A 20,194-nucleotide genomic window follows, 5' to 3' on the forward strand; every position below is an offset into this window, starting at 1 on the left:
TTTAGAAGGTTGGACTTACTTTATAGTTTGTAACGAACAAATGTAATATATAATATTATTCCTAGTTACAGCCCTCAGAGTAGTGAGTAATATTAACTCATTACTTTTTTCAGTAAATAATATGTAACTGTAGCGAGCTACTGTACATCGCGTCAAAGTAACAAGTAATATGTACTGTAACTAGTTACATTTTTAGTGTAACGACCCCAACTCTGTTAACCGGTCAATATGGTAGCTATTAGTTAGTGTCCTATATTGCTGTGTAGCATACGGGTCATTCCATGCCAAATCAACAACAAACAAAAAAAATCCCGACCCCTTTGGATTTTCATGAAATTTGACATAGACATGGACTCTACTAAGAAACTTACTCACACCAAAATTTGGCCCATTCTATTGATCTCCCTTTAAGATATGACCACTCCAAGTTTTATTACAAAATACTACACTGGCTCAATAAAATGGCCATAACTTTGTCAGTGATTGTCACAGAACCTTTCTGTATAGATTTTTGGAATGCTTATTAAATTCTCTTTCAAGTGATATATAATTCATTATAATTACTAAAAGGAAAAAGGTCAAACCACAAAAATGTGACTTTCTTTTAATCTTACTTTTTTTTCAAAAAGGATATTTCAATTACTTTCATTTTTTGTTCAAATGTTCTTCTAATACCCTTCTTTCATGACAGTAAGTGTGGAGTTGGGATGGCAAGTAGATCATGAGTTGTGGCTACGTATGTAATTTTATGTGCTACTGGGGGTATAAGTATGAACACTACCATAGCAATTAAAGGAAAAATTAGAAATTTTAAGTTCGATTAGGGATCATAGAAAAAAAAGTAGGGAAACAAGGGAGGTTGCCTACACCTCCAGATATACTAGCGAACATTTAATCCCTAATCCAGTCTACTGTATACCCAAGACCAAGACTGAATTAGGGATTAAATGTTCACTAGTATATCTGGAGGTGTAGGCAACCTTCCTTGTTTCCCTACTTTTTTTTCTATGATCCCTAATCGAACTTAAAATTTCTAATTTTTCCTTTAACTTGTTTGTTTACTTTATTTGTAACATTATTATGACTGGTGAACCCACACATAGCGCATCAAAAGAAAGGATGGCGCCAGAATTAATGTTTTCGTCTGAACGCGCCACAGCTATCACAAACTACTTCAAAAGTACAGTGGCCATTACGCTTTGATTTCAGCTATGTTCAGCCTGTTACACAGCGCTACAGACGAAAAACAGTAAAAGAAGTCTCTCTGCAACAATCCAGTCACCACGAAAATACGATGATTCGCGTGCCCCCAACTATCAGTTACTGCCTCGTAAGTGCAGTGGCTATATTACGCTTTGCTTTCAGCAGCGTTACAAACGAAGAACAGTGTTAGAATCATCTCTACAATCAGTCCAGTCACCACGGAAAATACGGACGATTCTCATACTGTAGGGAAGCCATGCATCGCGCTACCGCAAATCGGCACCTATGGCTGTCAGCAAAAAGAAATGGACACAAAGGAGGACAAAGGTAAGTCCATGATGCGTACATTGTACATACTACGGTATGCCTAAAGGCACAACTCGGGACGAAGCGACATCGAACAGTGAAAAAATCAAACCCGTAGCCTTAGCTGTTATCGAGTTACACTTGCCTGAAGGCATCAGGCAGGCAGGCAGGCAGTTAGTCAGCACTTAGAAAATTCCATTGTATAAATTTTTTTTTAAATTTCATAACAATTTATTGGAAGCCTTTAGGATTGTACTGAAGGCACTTTTGGGCTTGGTTATACCTAACCAATACTGCCAGGTGCCAGGATAGAGTTGTGAAGCTGGTTTTTGGGTGAATTTTTTGGCTAGGAAAACCCAAATCTCCATGATCCCTAATATACAGTACTACCGTACTGTATGATACAAACTTTTGAATTAAATTATAGTATGGAATCTCATCAGAACGTGGCCAAGTTGCAATGCACATACAGTTGGAGGCATAGTATAGAAGTATCATAAGGTGATTAAACAGAAGTATCAATACTCACCATTTCTAAAGCCACACCAATATCCCCTATTGTTATGCATATCATTATTATTATTATTATTATTAGCACTTTACAATGACCAGCACTGAAGGTCTGACAGCAACATGTGCTGCAGCCTTAGGATTACCTAGCCTAATTTCAGGGACTTAGACCTAATGACTTAACTTACTGACTGATAAGGTGTAACAGAAAAGGGGCCAAAGTAAGGAAAAAAAACCCTCCAACCCCAGGATTCAAACTGCAGGTCACCCAATGTCTATCAATGCAGTTATGATAACATGATTTTGGTGCAAACACCATCAAGAGTCCGTAATAGAGATTTTATGAACTCCTGATGCCATATAGTGTGAGGTTTTAGTAACAAATTATCTAATGAAAGGTTTGACAAAATTGTGGAAACTTCACATTAATATTATGAAGTTGGAGGATAAATCATTCCTTATTCACCAAATACGCCAGCTAAACTTTTGTTATTCTGTATAGGACATCTGTACATGTCAGCAGACACTACATAATAACAGAAAAGTTTGGTGGAGGAAATATTTGTGGAGAATTTAATGAATAAGGAATGATTTACATTGGAACCTATCTAAGCTGGTCAAAACTTTGGGCCAGTCACTAAGACTTTCAGGCAAGTGGCTGCTTTTGACAGGTGGATTAGTGTATAGGTATCTCATTTGGAGAATGTATAGTTGGCCCTTATACGGTGGCCTTTCTATACGGTCACTGTACCAACTTCATAATTTTAATAGAGGCCTATTGTGAAGTTTCCACAATTCTGTCAAACCTTTCTCTTACAAATCATATGATAATTTGTTACTAAACCCTCACACTATATGGCATCAGGAGTTCATAACATCTCTATTATGGACTCCTGATGGTGTTTGCACCCAAATCATGTTGTTATCATAACTGCATTGATATACATAGCAATAGGGGATATTGGTGTGGCTTCAGCAATGGTGAGTATTGATACTTTTGTTTAATCACCTTATGATACTTCTATACTATGCCTCCAACTGTATGTGTATAGCAACTTGGCCACGTTCTGATGAGATTCCATACCATAATTTAATTTAAAAGTTTGTATTGTTATAGTAGTGTTCATACTTATACCCCCGGTAGCATGTAAAATTACATCGTAGCCACAACTCATGATCTACTTGCCATCCCAACTTCACACTTACTGTCATGAAAGAAGGGTATTAGAAGAATATTTGAGCAAAAAATAAAAGTAATTGAAATACCCTTTCTTTTTTTTTAAAGTAGGATCAAAGGAAAAAGTCACATTTTTGTGGTTTGACCTTTTCCTTGAGTAATCTATATCTAATCCAAAACAGCCAAGCTGTAAAAAAGTGTGCGGCCCTCAAAAAGGCTATGGTGAAAAAAGATGTATAATCCAAGGTGGCGGCCAAGAAATGGGTAGTAGATGTACTTTAAATATTTTATCAGTAAATGTACAAATTATATATAATTATATAATACATATATTGATAACAGAAATCTCCATGGTGGTTTCTTTGTAACTGAACACTCTACAAGGTGACTTCTTCTAGATGCTCTCTCTACAGGGAGAATTGTTTGTAGCTGAACTCTCTACAGGGTGATTTGTTTGTACCTGAATTCTGTACAGGTGATTTATTTGCAGCTGAGCTCTTTACAGAATGGTTTCTTTGTAGCTGAACTCTCTACAAGGTAATATCTTCTAGCTGATCTCTCTACAGGGTGATTTGTTTGTAGCTGAATTGAGATTGAGTGAATTCTGTACAGGTGATTTGTTTGCAGCTGAGCTCTTTACAGAATGGTTTCTTTGTAGCTGAACTCTCTACAAGGTAACTTCTTCTAGCTGATCTCTCTACAGGGTGATTTGTTCGTAGCTGAATTCTGTACAGGTGATTTATTTGCAGCTGAGCTCTTTACAAAATGGTTTCTTTGTAGCTGAACTCTCTACAAGGTAACTTCTTCTAACTGATCTTTCTACAGGGTGATTTGTTTGTAGCTGAACTATCTACAAGGTAATTTCTTCTAGCTGATCTCTCTACAGGGTGATTTGTTTGTAGCTGAATTCTGTACAGGTGATTTGTTTGCAGCTGAGCTCTTTACAGAATGGTTTCTTTGTAGCTGAACTCTCTCTACAAGGTAACTTCTTCTAACTGATCTTTCTACAGGGCAATTTGTTTGTGGCAGAATTTTATACAGGGTGATTTCTTTGCAGCTAAACTCTCTACATGGTGGTTTCTTTGTAGCTGAACTCTCTACAAGGTAATTCTTCTAGCTGATCTTTCTACAGGGTGATTTGTTTGTAGCTGAATTCTGTACAGGTGATTTGTTTGCAGCTGAGCTCTTTAAAGAATGGTTTCTTTGTAGCTGAACTCTCTACAAGGTAACTTCTTCTAGTTAATCTCTCTACAGGGAGATTTGTTTGTAGCTGAACTCTCTACATGATGGTTTCTTTGTAGCTGAACTCTCTGCAAGGTAACTTCTTCTAGCTGATCTCTCTACAGGATGACTTGTGTGTGGCTGATCTCTATACAGGTTTCTTGTTTCTAGCTGATCTCTTGAATTCAGGGTGACTGCTCTATTAGGATGACTGCTCTATTAGAGTATCTCGATCTCGCACTTGCTGCACCAAGTTGGATTTTGTGTTATAATTCCGTGGCTTTAAGTCTGATTCTTCTACACTATTGATGAGCCTTTCTAAGATGATTACTCCATCTGTACAACGATTTTCAAAGCTTTACCCCAAGCGGTTTATCTGGTAGGCGTGGCAAGCAGTCGTTTTTTTTATTAGCTAATCTCGATTGCATAATTGTTACACACTGTTGGTTTTTTCGTTCTATCTTCCTGGTTTTTAGCTCGATTTCTTTCAAACCACAAAAAGTTTGAGGTTCAATAGTTAACCTATTCACCCACCGATTTTCAGCTTCTTCCCATACGCGGTTTACCCTGTAGGCGTGACAACATATTGGTGTTATTTTTCATGAATAATCACTCATAACTCTTTGCCTGTTTATCGTATTCCAGCCAAAGTTGGTACCGAGATGCGCCTTTATACCCCCCTTCTGTGTGCCAAATTTCAAGGCAATCGGATATGGCGTTCGCGTTTTATAGCATTTTTTGTAAGTGTGCGACAAGATAAGAAGAAAAAACGAAGAAACTAAGCCAATTTTTTAAGTCGCATATCTCGGGAACGCGTGAAGCGATTTCGCTCAAATTTTGGAATGTGGAATGCTGAAGTTGGAGGGCATTTCCACAGCAAAAATCGTCTTGTTTCATCAAGGTAGCACAGAGCTATGGAGGTGCGAAAATTGCATTTTCTTTCTTCCTGTCAATATACTCACGGGTGTTACGCGCCGGCTTCTTGGGCCGCACAACACACTACCGTGTGTCTTGATATTAATTCTCTTTGCCCACGCACGTGTTTTTCGAGCAATGATCCGTCATTCTTGGTCAGATTCCAATCGGATCGGTACCATTCAATTCTAGAATTTGAGACAAATCTTTTGATCCAGGATTGGTGGCGATTCGTTAAACTACAGGAAATACCCTTTAAACCACCATAACTACCTGAGGAAGACACAAATTCGCCAAAACAAATTTCTGAAGACACTTATCGTGCTACCAGCCTTCCCCATCCCAGCCTACACTAGACGTTTCTCTCCCCTGTGGACAACAGAACAAGAAACGTAAAAATCGAGGCCATAAAAATTTCAAACACAAACTCCTCCCAGGTTTTCCCCCCGATTAGCTTCAAACTCACTAGACCAACTACCCATCCAAATCAATGTGTCATAAGGTGGTTTTCTTGTCTATCATTACGTGCTAACCTTGGTTGCAAGATACTTATCACTGTCAATGGCCATTATAAGTTTATGATACGTGTATACGGCGTTCCGGTATATATGCGTTGCGAATAGAAATCAGATGACGTCATGGTTAAAATTTAATATCTAAAAGCTTACAGTGAGATAGGATCAATCACTTTTTCATGATTTAACCAGTCACATCAGCGAATTTGATCATGTGATCTGGTGTTTACGCTATCATCCAGCAAACACATCCACCAGTATAAAAGGACAATTCTCCATAGTGGGTGTGGCGAGTCTACGAGGGATGATCATTCCTATCAGGCTACTTGACAGAGACTACAGACTCGCCGGAAATACACACTCTGTACCCTGCTGCACTGTGCACTATAGACAAAGTATTGCTACTGTGACACGAAAATGGAGGATTACCAGCAACACCGCTGCAAGGGAGAAGGAAACAGTCAAAAAAGGAGAGTTTCATAGTGGGTGTGGCAAGTTAGAGAACGATGATCACTCCAATCAGGTTGCCTAACAGACTACACAAGGAAAACTCGCCTAAAAGACACACTCTGCACCCTGCAGGATGACTTTATTGTGAGCGAGGAACTGAACGGAAGATTAAGTTTCAACTACTCTAATAGAACATACATCTACCTTACCAAGCAACGAATCATGGACGAGATCATGAAGTTGCTATTGCAGTCTTGAATGTGTAGGGAGACACATTTTCACTCCTTTGGTTAACTCTACAGGGACAGCTGAAACTTCCAGAAGCTCTATTAGTTTAACTACCCTAATAGAACATCCATCAAGATGTAACAAACAATTTGTTAAAATGACAAAATCGTTTTTACAGTGTACCCTAATAGAACACACACGACCTCTATTTGGGCAACCGCTCTTCTTATAAAGGATTCACCTGGGCTATGCTGATATCTTAATTCTGAGAGCAACTATAATAAGCAACTCTTCTCTACCCAAATGCACATGCTGGTGTTGACCTTCTTGCTCAGTACAGCCAATTAACTTGAATACCCATACTCAATACTGCACCAGGGATTTTTCTAGGGGGGGGGGGGCAAAGGGGGCATCCTGCCCCCCCTGAACTCTGCCTCAAGCAGCCCAATGATGAAACAATGATAAATTGTTGAAATCATAAAATTTAGTCGATGGCTGGCTAGCTACAATAAAACAAATTTAGCCTAATTTAAGTTCTGCCCCCCCTCAATTTCTGAAAAACTCGGATTGCCCCCCCTGAATTTATTTTCTAGAAAAATCCCTGCTGCACTGCATACACACTTTGTCATGTAATAAGTAAACAACACAGCAATATTATGACTAGGAGTAGAATGTAACTCCAATTCAGTTACTCTAACAACACAATCTAACTAAATATATACCACTGTATGTGAAATGCAAGTTGAATTAGTCATTGTGGTGATGCACCAACTATTGATCCTCATACCACACTCAGACACTTTGTTAGTTCATACAACATCATCATCCAAATGAAGTAGAGTACATCCCTAATGTGGCATTTGTCTGCCACTCAAAAGCCAATCTCTTTTGTGTATGTGCATGGTTAATGGGACACATGTTGATTTGCCACCTTCATGAGGACTGTGTACACATGCATCTTAATAAGCCATCTACATGAGTACTGCACAGATGTGCAGAAATTCCGGTGCACAAGGCCAACCTACATTGCATAAACTACAGTGGAACCTCTCTACTATGGACATTTTGGGACCCAGAATGTTTGGCCACTTTTTGCTGCAATATAGAGGTTTTCCTCATTCAGAGGTAAAAAATGTATTAACCAGACCTGTTGGGACCAAAATATTTGTTCTTATTATGGAGGTTTTTTCTATTATGTCCTTAATTCGGGGAGTTTGTTAAGAGAGGTTCCACTGTATGATATCAGTCACTCTTTGTTGATGTACACACCATTGAAGAAATTATGTGTGCTATGCGTAATCATGTCTTTGTTGGTATGCGATGATTTGATTACTCCTTGACCATTAGTAATGTTCAAATTTAAGTGTATTTACACAATAGCACATAACAATTGTCTTATTATCACGCGCATTTTGCACGGATACACCTAGTTATAATGAATTATATATATCACTTGAAAGAGAATTTAATAAGCATTCCAAAAATCTAAACAGAAAGGTTCTGTGACAATCAATGACAAGGTTAAGACCATTTTATTAAACCAGTGTAGTATTTGTAATAAACTTGGAGTGGTCATATCTTAAAGGGAGATGAATAGAATGGGCCAAATTTTGGTGTGAGAAAGTTTCTTAGTAGAGTCCATGTCTACACCAAATTTCATGAAAATCCAAAGGGGTCAGGATTTTTTTTTGTTGATTTGGTATGGAATGACCCATACATGTTTATAGTGCTTTAAAGTAAATGATCCTTATACCATCTTTTAAGCACATGTATGGTGAAAAAATGATCATGCAGGGTAGGGAAGACTAATTGAGCTACATTCCTGTCAAAACCACAAACAATAAACTTTGGTGTTTTACATCATTAATTTCAGCAGGATGGCATAAGGAAACTTCATACTCTTTAAAAGTAAAATCACCATGCACGCTACATAGCAACATGAGCAGTACTGGTGATTAATGCTTGGTCTCTGTTCCCGGCATTAAAATGTTTAATGTGGAGATGGTATGTTAGGTACCAATACTAGTAGTTTTATATTTTCCATTTCTTGCAATGTGTTGTTGAGCTGTGCTATATGGCATATGGCTTCTCTTTAAAATGAGGTGTGAAACAACGTTGTAAGTGGGTCTGGTCATTTGTGTCACTTTGTCTGGGTTAAGTGGGTCTTATCCATTTCACTGAATATTTTGGTGTGACCTGAATGAGATCACGTGTGACTTAAGCTAACAAGCTTGATTGTAAATACTCAAGAAACTTATGTGGAACCACGCCCACCATTCAGGAATATGTTTTGCTGTCTGTACGGGATTTGTAGAGCCACACCCACTTATCGGAATGGTATCAGCTGTTCTCTGTGGGCATGCATGGTATCACAACCACCTTCGAGATCCGTGTTGCTACTTGAAATCTTTCCAAGAGATTTAGTGCCAACCAGGAGATTTAATGCCTTGGCAATAAATCTTTCCCGGCACTAAATCTTCCCTACAGTAAATTTAGTGTTTGAGGCACTAAACATTACTGTAGGAAAGCACCCCTATTTAGTGACATTTTCTATGGAACCGTGTACAGGACAGGCCAATTGGCAGGCATGTGAACTGATAGTGTTCCAACCCCACCTGAAATCGAAGTGCATGGGTTGGTGATCCACATGGATTGGAACTGTGAAGTAGGCATACCTGAGGTCCACACCATCCAATCGCTTACCTTCAGTAACTCTTTGAGTGTTCCTATACCCTCCATTTTGACGTGCTGGGGCTTCACCCATTCATTAAACCTCTTGAGGTATTACTGATCTCATCTGACCCCCTTTCTTCAGTATTAGGAAGAGAGTTGAGTAAAAACTCCCCTGAGGCTGCAAGTTGGATATGTTGATTACAGCTCCCTTCTCTTGAAGGGTACTTACTTCCTCCTATATCAAGAGACTTTGATAGGAGGGTTTGGCTGTTGTACCTGCACTAGTGGGTTGAAGAATGGAATTCGAAAACCTTGTGTGGTTTCGATTACCTATTTGTCTTTTGTCAGTGCTTGCCAATTCTTTACAAAGTGGTGCAGCCTGCCAGCCACATTTGAGTAACAACAGTGCTACTCCCTGTGGCTTCACGAAACCCTGTTCTGTAAGACTCAAAGGAATACTGGTTTACTGTATTCAAATATTCGCTCAATAATCGGTGTAAGGTTTCATTGCAATTCAGTAATTAAGGTGGCCACTACCAAGAAGCCTACAAATAACCACAAACAGCTTTGTGGCTTCATATGTATAACTTTACTAAGAAAGAGATGCCATAATTCCGCTTCGTTAATTACTGACAGCTAATCACGTGTCACCATATAAATGATCACGTGCGATTAATCATTTGTTAATTTTATTATTTGGCTACAAAGCAAATGAATATTAATCCGAATATTCGGCTAATCATTTGAGCCTTTCTGTTCTGTAAGGTTCACAATAATATGATTTACACATTCTTTTAAACTTGACATCAAAGATATGATTGCGTTGGGTTTTAGTCATTTGTTGGGCTTGGCCCGCTGACTATAAGTTGCTGAACCCTTTCCTCTTGAGCTGGTCCCTCATCTCGAGTATGGTAGGCTATTTTGTTGCCTCAAGATTGTCTTGGTTCTGCCGCCTTGCTGAGTGTATTGCGAGAAGGCCTTGAAAAATTCCTGGCTTACCTTGGATCCAGCACTTTGAGTCTGGCAGAGGGTCTTGAGCTGTGTCAGGTGTTCTACTACTTTCTCCGGAAAGGATGGTCCGAAAAGTGTTGTCGTAGCTGAGGAGAATAGATCGGAATCTTGGCCAAATGCCACAAAGTCCTTGTAATATTCCTCCAGAATGAGTGTCTTCCTCTCAACGTTACATTGGGAAGAGGCATTCCCCATGAAAGTAAGAATAGTTTTTACTGCGGCCTCCATGTCCTCCACAACAATAGGGTTATCTTTATTTGTGACCGTCTCAGCAAAAACCCAACTAGTTCGCACAATTAAAAAATTTTTCTATTCACTCGCCATTATCTGCAGTGTCCAAGGAATGGATCACCAATGTTTCAGCCTTCTGTGATGTGTAGTTTTGAAATTACAGTGCTAGAAAGTAGGAGGAACAAGGAAATCGATTTGTACAGTAACTATACAAAAAATAAACTACAGGTGCTTGCATTCGCAGCCATAACTTCCGTTTGGATTAGTCTGCAAAGTTGGAATTTGGCTTACAATGTTCACCATGGATTGGCAGATCAACCAAGGTATAGTTTTAGCCTTGCAGTCACTGGTACATAGGCGTTTGAAGGCGGTTTGCTAGAAGAAATGATGACGATCTTGTTTACGTTTACCGCATTGTAAACAAACACACGTGACACCCATACTGTTGAAGCTACAAAAACAAAGATTTTCGAACTCACCATGAGCAGGCAAATAAGATGGTGTATAATTTTAATCGATTTGGGTCTTCCTTCTTCAAGTACTGGCCCAATAAAAACTTGCATATTTTTTCTTGTAGCATGCATAATTTTACGAAATATTTTTAAATTAGAATTTTCTCAATACACATGCTTGTGCGAACTAGACGGGTTTCGCTGAAACACGTGAGTGGATCCAGGAATAGTGCCTGGATGCAGGAGTGGGATTGGTGTGCGGATTTAACGTTCTTTGAGCATTCCGTAGCCATCAGTTTGTCTAAACGAGGTTGAGTGGTGAAGGGCGTGTCTACAACAGTGAACTTGCCCCAGAGGTCGTTCTGGTTCTCATTGGACATGGGTGTAAACGCCTCTTGTAGAAAATCCTCTGTACTCTCCTCCACCTTAGTCAAGCAAAGTTTCTCGCCCTTTGGGCGCTTCCCTGACCTGTCGACTTTGTTGACGTCTGCTGGGTCATCTTCAAACTCCATTTGCTGTTCCCAGGTCAGGCATGTGGCGACATTGTTTTCATCATCACCACCGAATACATTGTCTGGCATTGAAAGGCGTTGAAACGACGCTTGGCGCCATATTACTTGGTAACGTGCCAAGCTGATGACCGTGCTCTTGCCCTCCTGGAAACTGAGTGCACTCCAAGCTCTCCACATCCGCGCATAGTCATCAGGCGATCATTCATCTGTTGAAGTGTGTACTGCGTGGCGGCAAGCAGTTCTGAGTTGTCTCCCGACATCACAACAATAAATCAGTAGAGTAGGTTCACAAACGGCTAGCACTAGCTAGAAAAATTGACCAATGGTGTGAAAACGTGGCAGTTTTTATATGAATGCCTCGTACATGCGCAACAGTGCATGAGCTTCGTATTCTAATATTTTTTAACAACTAACTAGCTGAAACCAGGCCTAACATCATTGATACGTGAGACTGAGCCTTCTGAAATATAATTCCTCTAAATAATCAGAACATATATAGTATAGTGGCGTAGCCCCCAAAATTGGCAATATTGTGCACTTTTTCGTAAAACCATGAAACTTTCCACATAAATAGTACTCCTCATAGCATGTAATTTTAGATATGGTGCCATCGCTGTGTTGACCCTTGATGACTTTACGGCCATTTTTGTACAAAAAAATGATCATTTTTGTCCTGAGGCAGTAATTAACTTGTTAAAAACATGGTACCAAACAAAAGATCTTGTTGATAGAAACAACTTGGTTATAATTTGAAGTCAATGGGTGATTTCATTACAAAGTTATGATCATTTTTACTAGTTGCAAAATTTGATAAATGTACCTGCCCTCGAGGTGTGAATTACCTGGGCAGATAATTATGCATAAATTTATCAAATTTTGCAGCTAATAAAAATACTCATAACTTAAGAATGAAATCACCTAGTGACTTCAAATAAAAACTATGTTGTTTCTATCAGCAAGATCTTTTGTTTGGTACCATGTTTTAACAAGTTAATTACTGCCTCAGGGAGTTAAAGACAAAAATGATCAATTTTTTGTACAAAAATGGCAGTGAACGTCACCAAAGGTCAAATCAGCAATGGCACTATATCAAATACATGTATTGAGGACTACTATTTATGTGGAAAGTTTCATGGCTTTATGAAAAAGTACACAACTTTTTGGTTATGCCGCTATACTAATACTGCCTTGCTCTTAACAATAAAAGCATGCTATAACCACACTCCTTAATGATCTAACTGCAATAAGCTACAGTTTTTTGCTATAAAAAACTAGACATGGTAAACATAGTGTGCAAGACAATCAGGGAGAGGGAGTCACAACCATACACACAAAACAACTATACCATAATACAATTAAAATCATTCCAGCTATAAAAAGTAGTGAAAACAATGATGGTAGCTATTACGACTTAAATCCCAGTGTGTGGGTGCTGCGCTGGGTGATAACTACCATACAGTAAGACAGAGAAGATACAGTAAGTCAGTTTCACCCAGCGATAGCACCCTGTGGTGGAGCCACTCAGACTAGTTTGTGGCATCATATCAACCTCAAATGATGTTGTTTACTAATGGAACAAATAGCAAAATATTGAAATGTTAATGCAAAAGCACAGCTGTACAGCACTTACACCTGAGCTAGATCTTGTAGTAAAATGTGACCGTCTCAAGACTTGTTCGCACAAGCATACATTTTGAGAAAAATGAAATTTACGTTGCTACAAAGACAAAATATGCTAGCTTGTATTGGGCAATTGCGCAAAGAAGGAAGGCTCAAATTGATTAAAACTATACACTATCTTATTCATTTGCTCATGGAGAGTTCAAAAATCTTGATTTTGGTTTTGTAGCCCATAGGTATGTGTGTCATGTGCGTTTGTTTAAGATGAGGTAAATGTAAACAATATCGCCATCATTTTTTCAAGTATATGTGTGACTACAGGGCTAGCACTATACCTTGGTTGATTTGCTATTCTTTTTAGCCAAATTCAAACGTTGTAGACTAAAGCAAACAGAATTTATGACTGCAAAGTACCTGTAGTGTATAGTTGCTGTGCAAATCAATTTTGTTGCTCTTCCTACTGTCTTAGCACTATAATTCCAAAACTACTCACCACAAAAGGATGAAACTTTGGTATTCCATTCCTTGGACACTGTAGGATTTTTTTTTTGCAGAAATTGTGCAAACAAGTTGGGTTTTTGCTGAGATGGTCAAAAGTGATGAATCCTTTACACAGTGGCACTATACTATTGCAATGGAATGTCAAGAAGCAGTAGCTCTGTCGATCAGTCCCAGCAGTGTATGGTGAAGAATCAACTCTCTGACTCCATTGTTCTACATGTATCTCAGGAGTAATCCTCGCCACTTTTTATCCTTTACACACCTCTCCACTACATATAAATCTTCAAGGGGCATAATTTTTACAGTTGCCAAGCTGTCTGCAAACTTTCATCCTCGAAAATTAGCAATTATCAAGACTGCCCTACGCCTAATAACAGATAGCCTGAGTAAAAAAAAAATTGTAAAAATCCTGAAATTTGTCGATCTACAAAAGCCTCAAAATTTTGTATGTACTATGGTACACTGCTCTTAATAAATAATACTCTATTAGAACAGTCAGCTACTGTAATAGAGCTCATAAACAAGTATACATACCCACACAAGGGTACAGAGGAAAAGAACAAAGTGACAATGTGGCCCATATAACGTACCATATGTTTGTCTATCATCATGTATAGCGGAGTAGCCCCTAAAATTAGCCAAATCATGCACTTTTTCATAAAAGCATGAAACTTTACACATAAATAGTATTCCTCGTGACATGTATTTTTTGATATAGTGACATCACAGATTTGACCTTTGGTGACCTCTATGGCCATTTTTTCCCAGAAATTTGACTTTATCTCTAATTGACATGTTAAAACATGGTACCAAAGTAAAGGTCTTGTTGAACAAAACAACTTTTTGTTTATTTTTTATTTGAAGTAAATAGGTACAGTAGTTCCATTTTGAAATTACAGTGTATGATTGCTTTTATTATCTCCAAAATTCTCTGAGTTTACCTGCCCTTGGGGTGTAAATTACCCATGGGGAGGTAAAGTATCTCAAAATTCATGGGTAATATAAATGATCATATCTTTGGAATGAATTCACCTATCAACTTCAAATAAAAACTAAGTTGTTTCATTCAACAAGATTTTTATATTGGTACCATGTTTTAACAAGTTAATTAATGCCTTCAGGGAGATAAAGGCAGAAATGATCAAATTTCTGGGCAAAAATAGCCATAAAATCAAATCTGTGATGGCACTATGTCAAAAAAAGTTGGGGAGTACTACTTTTTGGAAAGTTTCATGCTTTTATGAAATAGTGCACAATTTTTGTATTGTGTTGCTATACTGTGTATGTAGTATTCCTTTAGGATGCATATACAATAAGTTAACAAAGCTTTTTATTTTTTATTAGGGCCAACTTTGTGGGTACCTCATTTACAGTGTATGATAATGGAGTTAATCCTAGCAAAGGAGAAGCACTGCCCGGTGGTTCAAACTGTCGACAAGAACTAGCAGCTATTGTTTATGTGAGACTGCATTTGATGTTTTAAAGTTGTTCAAATGTATAGTTTTATCAACAGGAAACCAATGTGTTTGGTTTTAAAGGTCCACGAAAAATGAGTGTTATTATTCCTGCAATGACTCCAGAGTTTGAACGTTATGTAGTTCAACCCACTAAGGTACTATACATGTGTATTATGTATGTCTGTCTGTATGTATGTATGTATCAAACAGTACAGTTGTACTGTTTAAGTATGAATCCCCTCCCCCCTCAAAAATGATGCGCTTCTGCCTTTAAGAATCATCCTAAAAACACCTTATGTAACAAAAATCACCTTTATGGATTAATATTTAGTCCATCCAACATCAAATACAGCATTAAAAACAAGAATATAATTATAGGTGGCTAGATATAGATTTTTTTAAATCACCATTTTCGTCTACCTGCCTGACCACAGTGACAAGGCTGGAAGCCAAACGAAAACCACACATAGCCACCATATTTACGCCACAATAACAAACTCACCAGTGGGATGTGCCTTTTGGATTTCTGATAAGTGTGTACCTTGTCTTTTCAATCAGGCTGGTCATCCTTCTTGTTGCAGTGAAACCCCATCGAGGGATTAGTTTTCCCTATCAACACTTTCCTTGATCAGAAGCACTTAATACTCAGTAGATACGTGTAATTTCATGATAGGTTTACTGCCACATCTATTAACGTAATCTTGGTTGATTAATATCAATCAAGAGCACCAAGACCAAACCTCTTAACAATCTATTGCAATGACACACCCCGTCATCATTGCCCTAATGCTATCACAATGAAAATATGAAATAGTGATACCCCTGGTAGGTGAAAGGCCAACTCAAGATACTCTAATACAGCAGTCACCCAAATAGAACATTCATGCGTGTATAGCTGTATGCTATAACAAAAAAAAGTCAAACTAGTATATTACAGATGTAAAGGATCCAAGTGATAAAAAGTAGTGAAACAAGAGATGTGATGGTAATACAGCATAGCTCAGTGGAAAATACCTACTTTGACATTGAACAAAATGATTGTTATAACATGTCAATATAGGGATTTTCCCACCAAGCTATGCTGCAATACCATCATTCATCTCATATTTCGCTAATTTTATCACTTGGATCCCCACTTCATTTGTAAATTAATAAATAATAGTTATACGGGCACAATGTGGAGTCTATGAAATTTATAAACCCGAAGGCCTGGGCTGTAGCGCACGAGCGAAGCGAGGGCGCTACTAAGGGCCTGAGGATTTATAAATTTCATGGACTCCACATTGTGCCCGTATAACTGCTTTAGACTCTATTTCACATTACACTCAGATCACTTACCTCATCCATGATTGTTTCTGCTGTAGGCTCGGCAAAAGCGGCTGGTTTTCTTACGATAATACTAGCGCCATGGCAACTATGCGTCCTCACGTGACTAAATAATCGCGCTCGTTAAATCACTGCACGTGAACAACGCATAGCGATTGGACAAATCCGATTTTGAGCATATGTCATATTGTGCTTAAAGGCGTGGAGTATATTAGAAAACAAGGTGGAGTATATGAGATTTATTACCCACCCAAAACAGCCTAAATAGAGTCTAATTTTTAATTTACTAGTGTATGTATGTATGTATGTATGTATGTAAGACTTTCACACTTCAGATCAAAGTAGCCACCCGGGCTACATCTGGGCAGCAATTATATAGAATTTAAGGCCGAAATTGATTGTGGGATTAATACAGTATGCACGACTTGGGTTCACCATGAAAACCACTCAGGCACGACTTGGGTTCACCATGAAAACCACTCAGATGAAGAGCGTTAAATTTTTATCCTTGCTATCCAGATGGGAAGTGTTATATAATATAGCTGTATCATGGGGAATTCAGGCTATTTGATTGCCCAAGAGCCATAGGCCTGAGTAGTACAGTGGCATAGTGCAAAAATTGTCTGCTTTTTCATAAAATCTCCATGTAAGTACTATTCCTCATATAAACATAGTGCCATCACAGATTTGACCTTTGGTGACCTATATGGCCATTTTGCCCAGAAATTTGATCATTTCTATCTTTATCTCCCTGAGGCATTAATTAACTTGTTTAAAAAACATGGTACCAGAATAAATTTTTGTTAACAAAACAACTTAGTTTTTATTTGAAGTTAATAGGTGATTTCATTCCAAAGTTATTATGATCATTAAAATACCCATGAATTTTGATAATTTACCTTCCCACAGGCAATTTATACCCCAAAGGCAGGTAAACTTGCTGCTAATAAAAGCGATCATAACTTCAAATGGTATTACCTATTATGGCTATTAACTTCCAATAAAAACTAAGTTGTTTCGTTCAACAAGACCTTTACTTCGTTACCATGTTTTAACACGTCAATTAGTGTCTCGGGGAGATAAAAACAGAAATGGTCAAGTTTTTGTGCAAAAGTAATCGCAAAGGTCACAAAAGGTCAAATCTGTGATGGCACTATCCCCAAAATTAGTTAAATTGTGTACTTTTCATAAAACATGAAAACTTTCCGTATAAATAGTATTCCTGATAGCATGTATTTTTTATATACGCCACTATGCTACATATCAGGCAAAGTCCTCAGGCCCATGGTGCAGCTATAGACACATTCCAAAAATTACGTCAGTATCATAGCAACAATCGTACGCCATTTTGAATGGGGCTACTGTCAATGATCACGATTGCGCTACGTTGAAATATGAAAGAAGGGAGATGTCAATTCGTGTATTAGAATACTTTATATCAATACTGAGGTTGAACTTTTCTTTGAGATCACGAGATGTTTGACGACGCGTGACCAATCTCCTCTATGTTAAATTTAAAACTATTCGTGAGTGCCATAGTGTATAACCACATTGTATCAAGATGGCTTAATGTTGACCAGACTATCTTACTGCCTCATACATATCACACACCTTGCAGCTATCTGACATCATTAATGTGCTACTATACTATTGACTAGCTATATAGGATGTGTATATGGCACTGTGTGTGCTTGTGTTTGTGTGCATAAAGGAGAAAACACTACTTACACTAGATTCTGCAGTGACACTGATTCTGGCAGATGAATCTGCAAAACATTTGCATGCTACAGTGGAACCTCAGGTATCCTGGGACCAGACGTCCATAAATCATATCTCTGAAACTTTATATAAATAAATAACATTAAAATAGCATAAAGAACATTTTCTATAATATCAGTATTATCAACTACTCTAATAGAACAGTCACTACTCTAATAGAGCGGTCATTTCCATAGTTTGATTAACTGAAAATCCAGGTAAGTGGATCCGGATAACTGAGGTTCCACTGTATGTATTGTATATAAGTCATAAGCAATAGTTTTCTTCCATCTTAGTCTACCGGGTGATCATGTCAAGTCTCAGTAAAGTAAGATGCATACACCAAAAGACTGCACCCCCTTAAGGAGACTTATTGCAACCCCTTTAAGAGAGCTACTCATAACTCTACTCATAAACAAATAGTTAGGGTACTTCTTTGGTTATACTGGTATTCAAATAGGCTAAATGTCTCAGCATATTAATACAAATAACTACTTTTTGTTGTGTTAAAGTTCTTGTGAATACATGGTAACTCTGCAACAGCGGTAATACATTCAGTATGTGCACCTGTAGGAATCAGAAACACTGCTGGAGAGATACAAGTTGGGCACAATGGATGACTTATTGATGCTAATGAACAAACAACCCCAGTGGTCTGATGGTATGATAGTCATGCACTTTAATTTTCTTATTATGTATAATTGTTGTTTCTGTACAGAGAGCCAGGCATATGTGCTTAACTTCCATGGACGTGTTACACAGGCTTCTGTGAAGAATTTCCAGTTGGTTCATGCTGCAAATAGTGGGTATTTGTAGTGTTGTGATGAAATACTTAATTTTTCTTTTGTAGCTGAGTACATTGTGCTACAGTTTGGTCGAGTGTCAGAGGATACATTTACAATGGATGTTCAATTTCCTTTGTGTCCTCTTCAAGCATTTGCCATTTGTCTTAGTAGCCTAGACTCTAAACTTGCCTGTGAATGACAATTATTTTGTGTTCTGCAGACTGGTAACCCTGTCACTTACTATTGTATTGTAAGAAATGGATTGTTTTATATATTTGTTTGTTTGTTCAATTTAAATTGTTGCATAAAAGGTTTGGTAATAAGTGAGATGATAGCTGGTGCCTGAGTGTTATGAGTGGGATAGTGGGCACTAATATTTTCAGCTAATTAGTTATTGCCAAGTAAGATATAAGTTGTCTTGAAAAATAGAAGACTACATTTTTCAAGCATTCAATTTGAATAACAGGACTACTTTTGAAGACTGCATCATTCATGCTCTCAGCCTGCAATGGCAGAATTTAGGACACGTCAATTATTTGGTTACTGCACAATAACCATTACAGTGGTCAGAGGAACCCCTCTTAAAAGAGACCTGGACAACCCCTTGATAAAGGACATCCATTTAGGTTCCAAAATTACAGTATTAGTAGCTTGTGCACACATTTACAAAGCAGGGGCTTATATAGGGTGGTTTCCTGGGGTTCCAGAAACTCACTGAAATTTGAACTTGGAGGCTTGCAGCAGGAAGTACCAAACTGTTAATCAGTGGCAGAGGAAGTACAGTAGTTGATGTGAGGGGGGCTGGCCAGATTATACATTTGGTACAGTGGTAAGACACCAACTCTCAAAGTAAGAGGTTAGTGGTTCGAGTTCAGCTGTAGGCATTGTTCTCGTTTTTTTTTACTAATAGAAACACATTTTTAAATAGAACACTCACAATAAAATTAATAATGTAAATATGCAACTAAAAAAGTTTTGAGTTTTTAATTGAAGAAATTGTATTAATGTTGGATCACTCTTAGCAGCCATAAACCATATATCATGAACCACGATAGTGGGTTCATAATAGCAGGAGTACATAATATAATATTTTATTATTATGTACTCTTGATAATAGGGATCGCCCATGTTTATGGCAAAAACTCTAATAGAACGCATGCCTAAAAACCACCTTGGAAAGCATCCTCCAACTCAAAACAACCCTCTGGTGGTTCTTTGCAATGAGCATAGGTCCACTAGTAAGTATCAAGTGAAAAGGAAACAGTATGTGTATTTCAGACAAAACTGAAATATGCCTGTTTGTTCATATCATGAACCACGATAGTGGGTTGATTATGTACCAT

The 20,194-nt window shown here is 38.0% G+C and overlaps 1 protein-coding gene across 2 annotated transcripts in view; it reads left to right on the forward strand.

Annotated features, from left to right (window-relative positions):
• The window catches only part of LOC136262154 (tubby-related protein 3-like), a 32,175-nt gene extending 13,054 nt beyond the window's left edge, over positions 1-19,121 (forward strand). For both annotated transcript variants that reach the window (XM_066056312.1, XM_066056313.1), the window contains 5 exons: positions 14,870-14,984; positions 15,039-15,137; positions 18,640-18,727; positions 18,785-18,868; positions 18,917-19,121. In XM_066056312.1, coding sequence (XP_065912384.1) covers positions 14,870-14,984; positions 15,039-15,137; positions 18,640-18,727; positions 18,785-18,868; positions 18,917-19,050 — 520 coding nt within the window. In that variant the 3' untranslated portion in view covers positions 19,051-19,121. The remainder of the gene's footprint in view (positions 1-14,869; positions 14,985-15,038; positions 15,138-18,639; positions 18,728-18,784; positions 18,869-18,916) is intronic.
• The last annotated feature ends 1,073 nt before the right edge of the window (positions 19,122-20,194 follow it).

The sequence above is a fragment of the Dysidea avara genome, chromosome 7 (assembly GCF_963678975.1).
Source record: "Dysidea avara chromosome 7, odDysAvar1.4, whole genome shotgun sequence".
NCBI classification, from domain to species: domain Eukaryota; kingdom Metazoa; phylum Porifera; class Demospongiae; order Dictyoceratida; family Dysideidae; genus Dysidea; species Dysidea avara.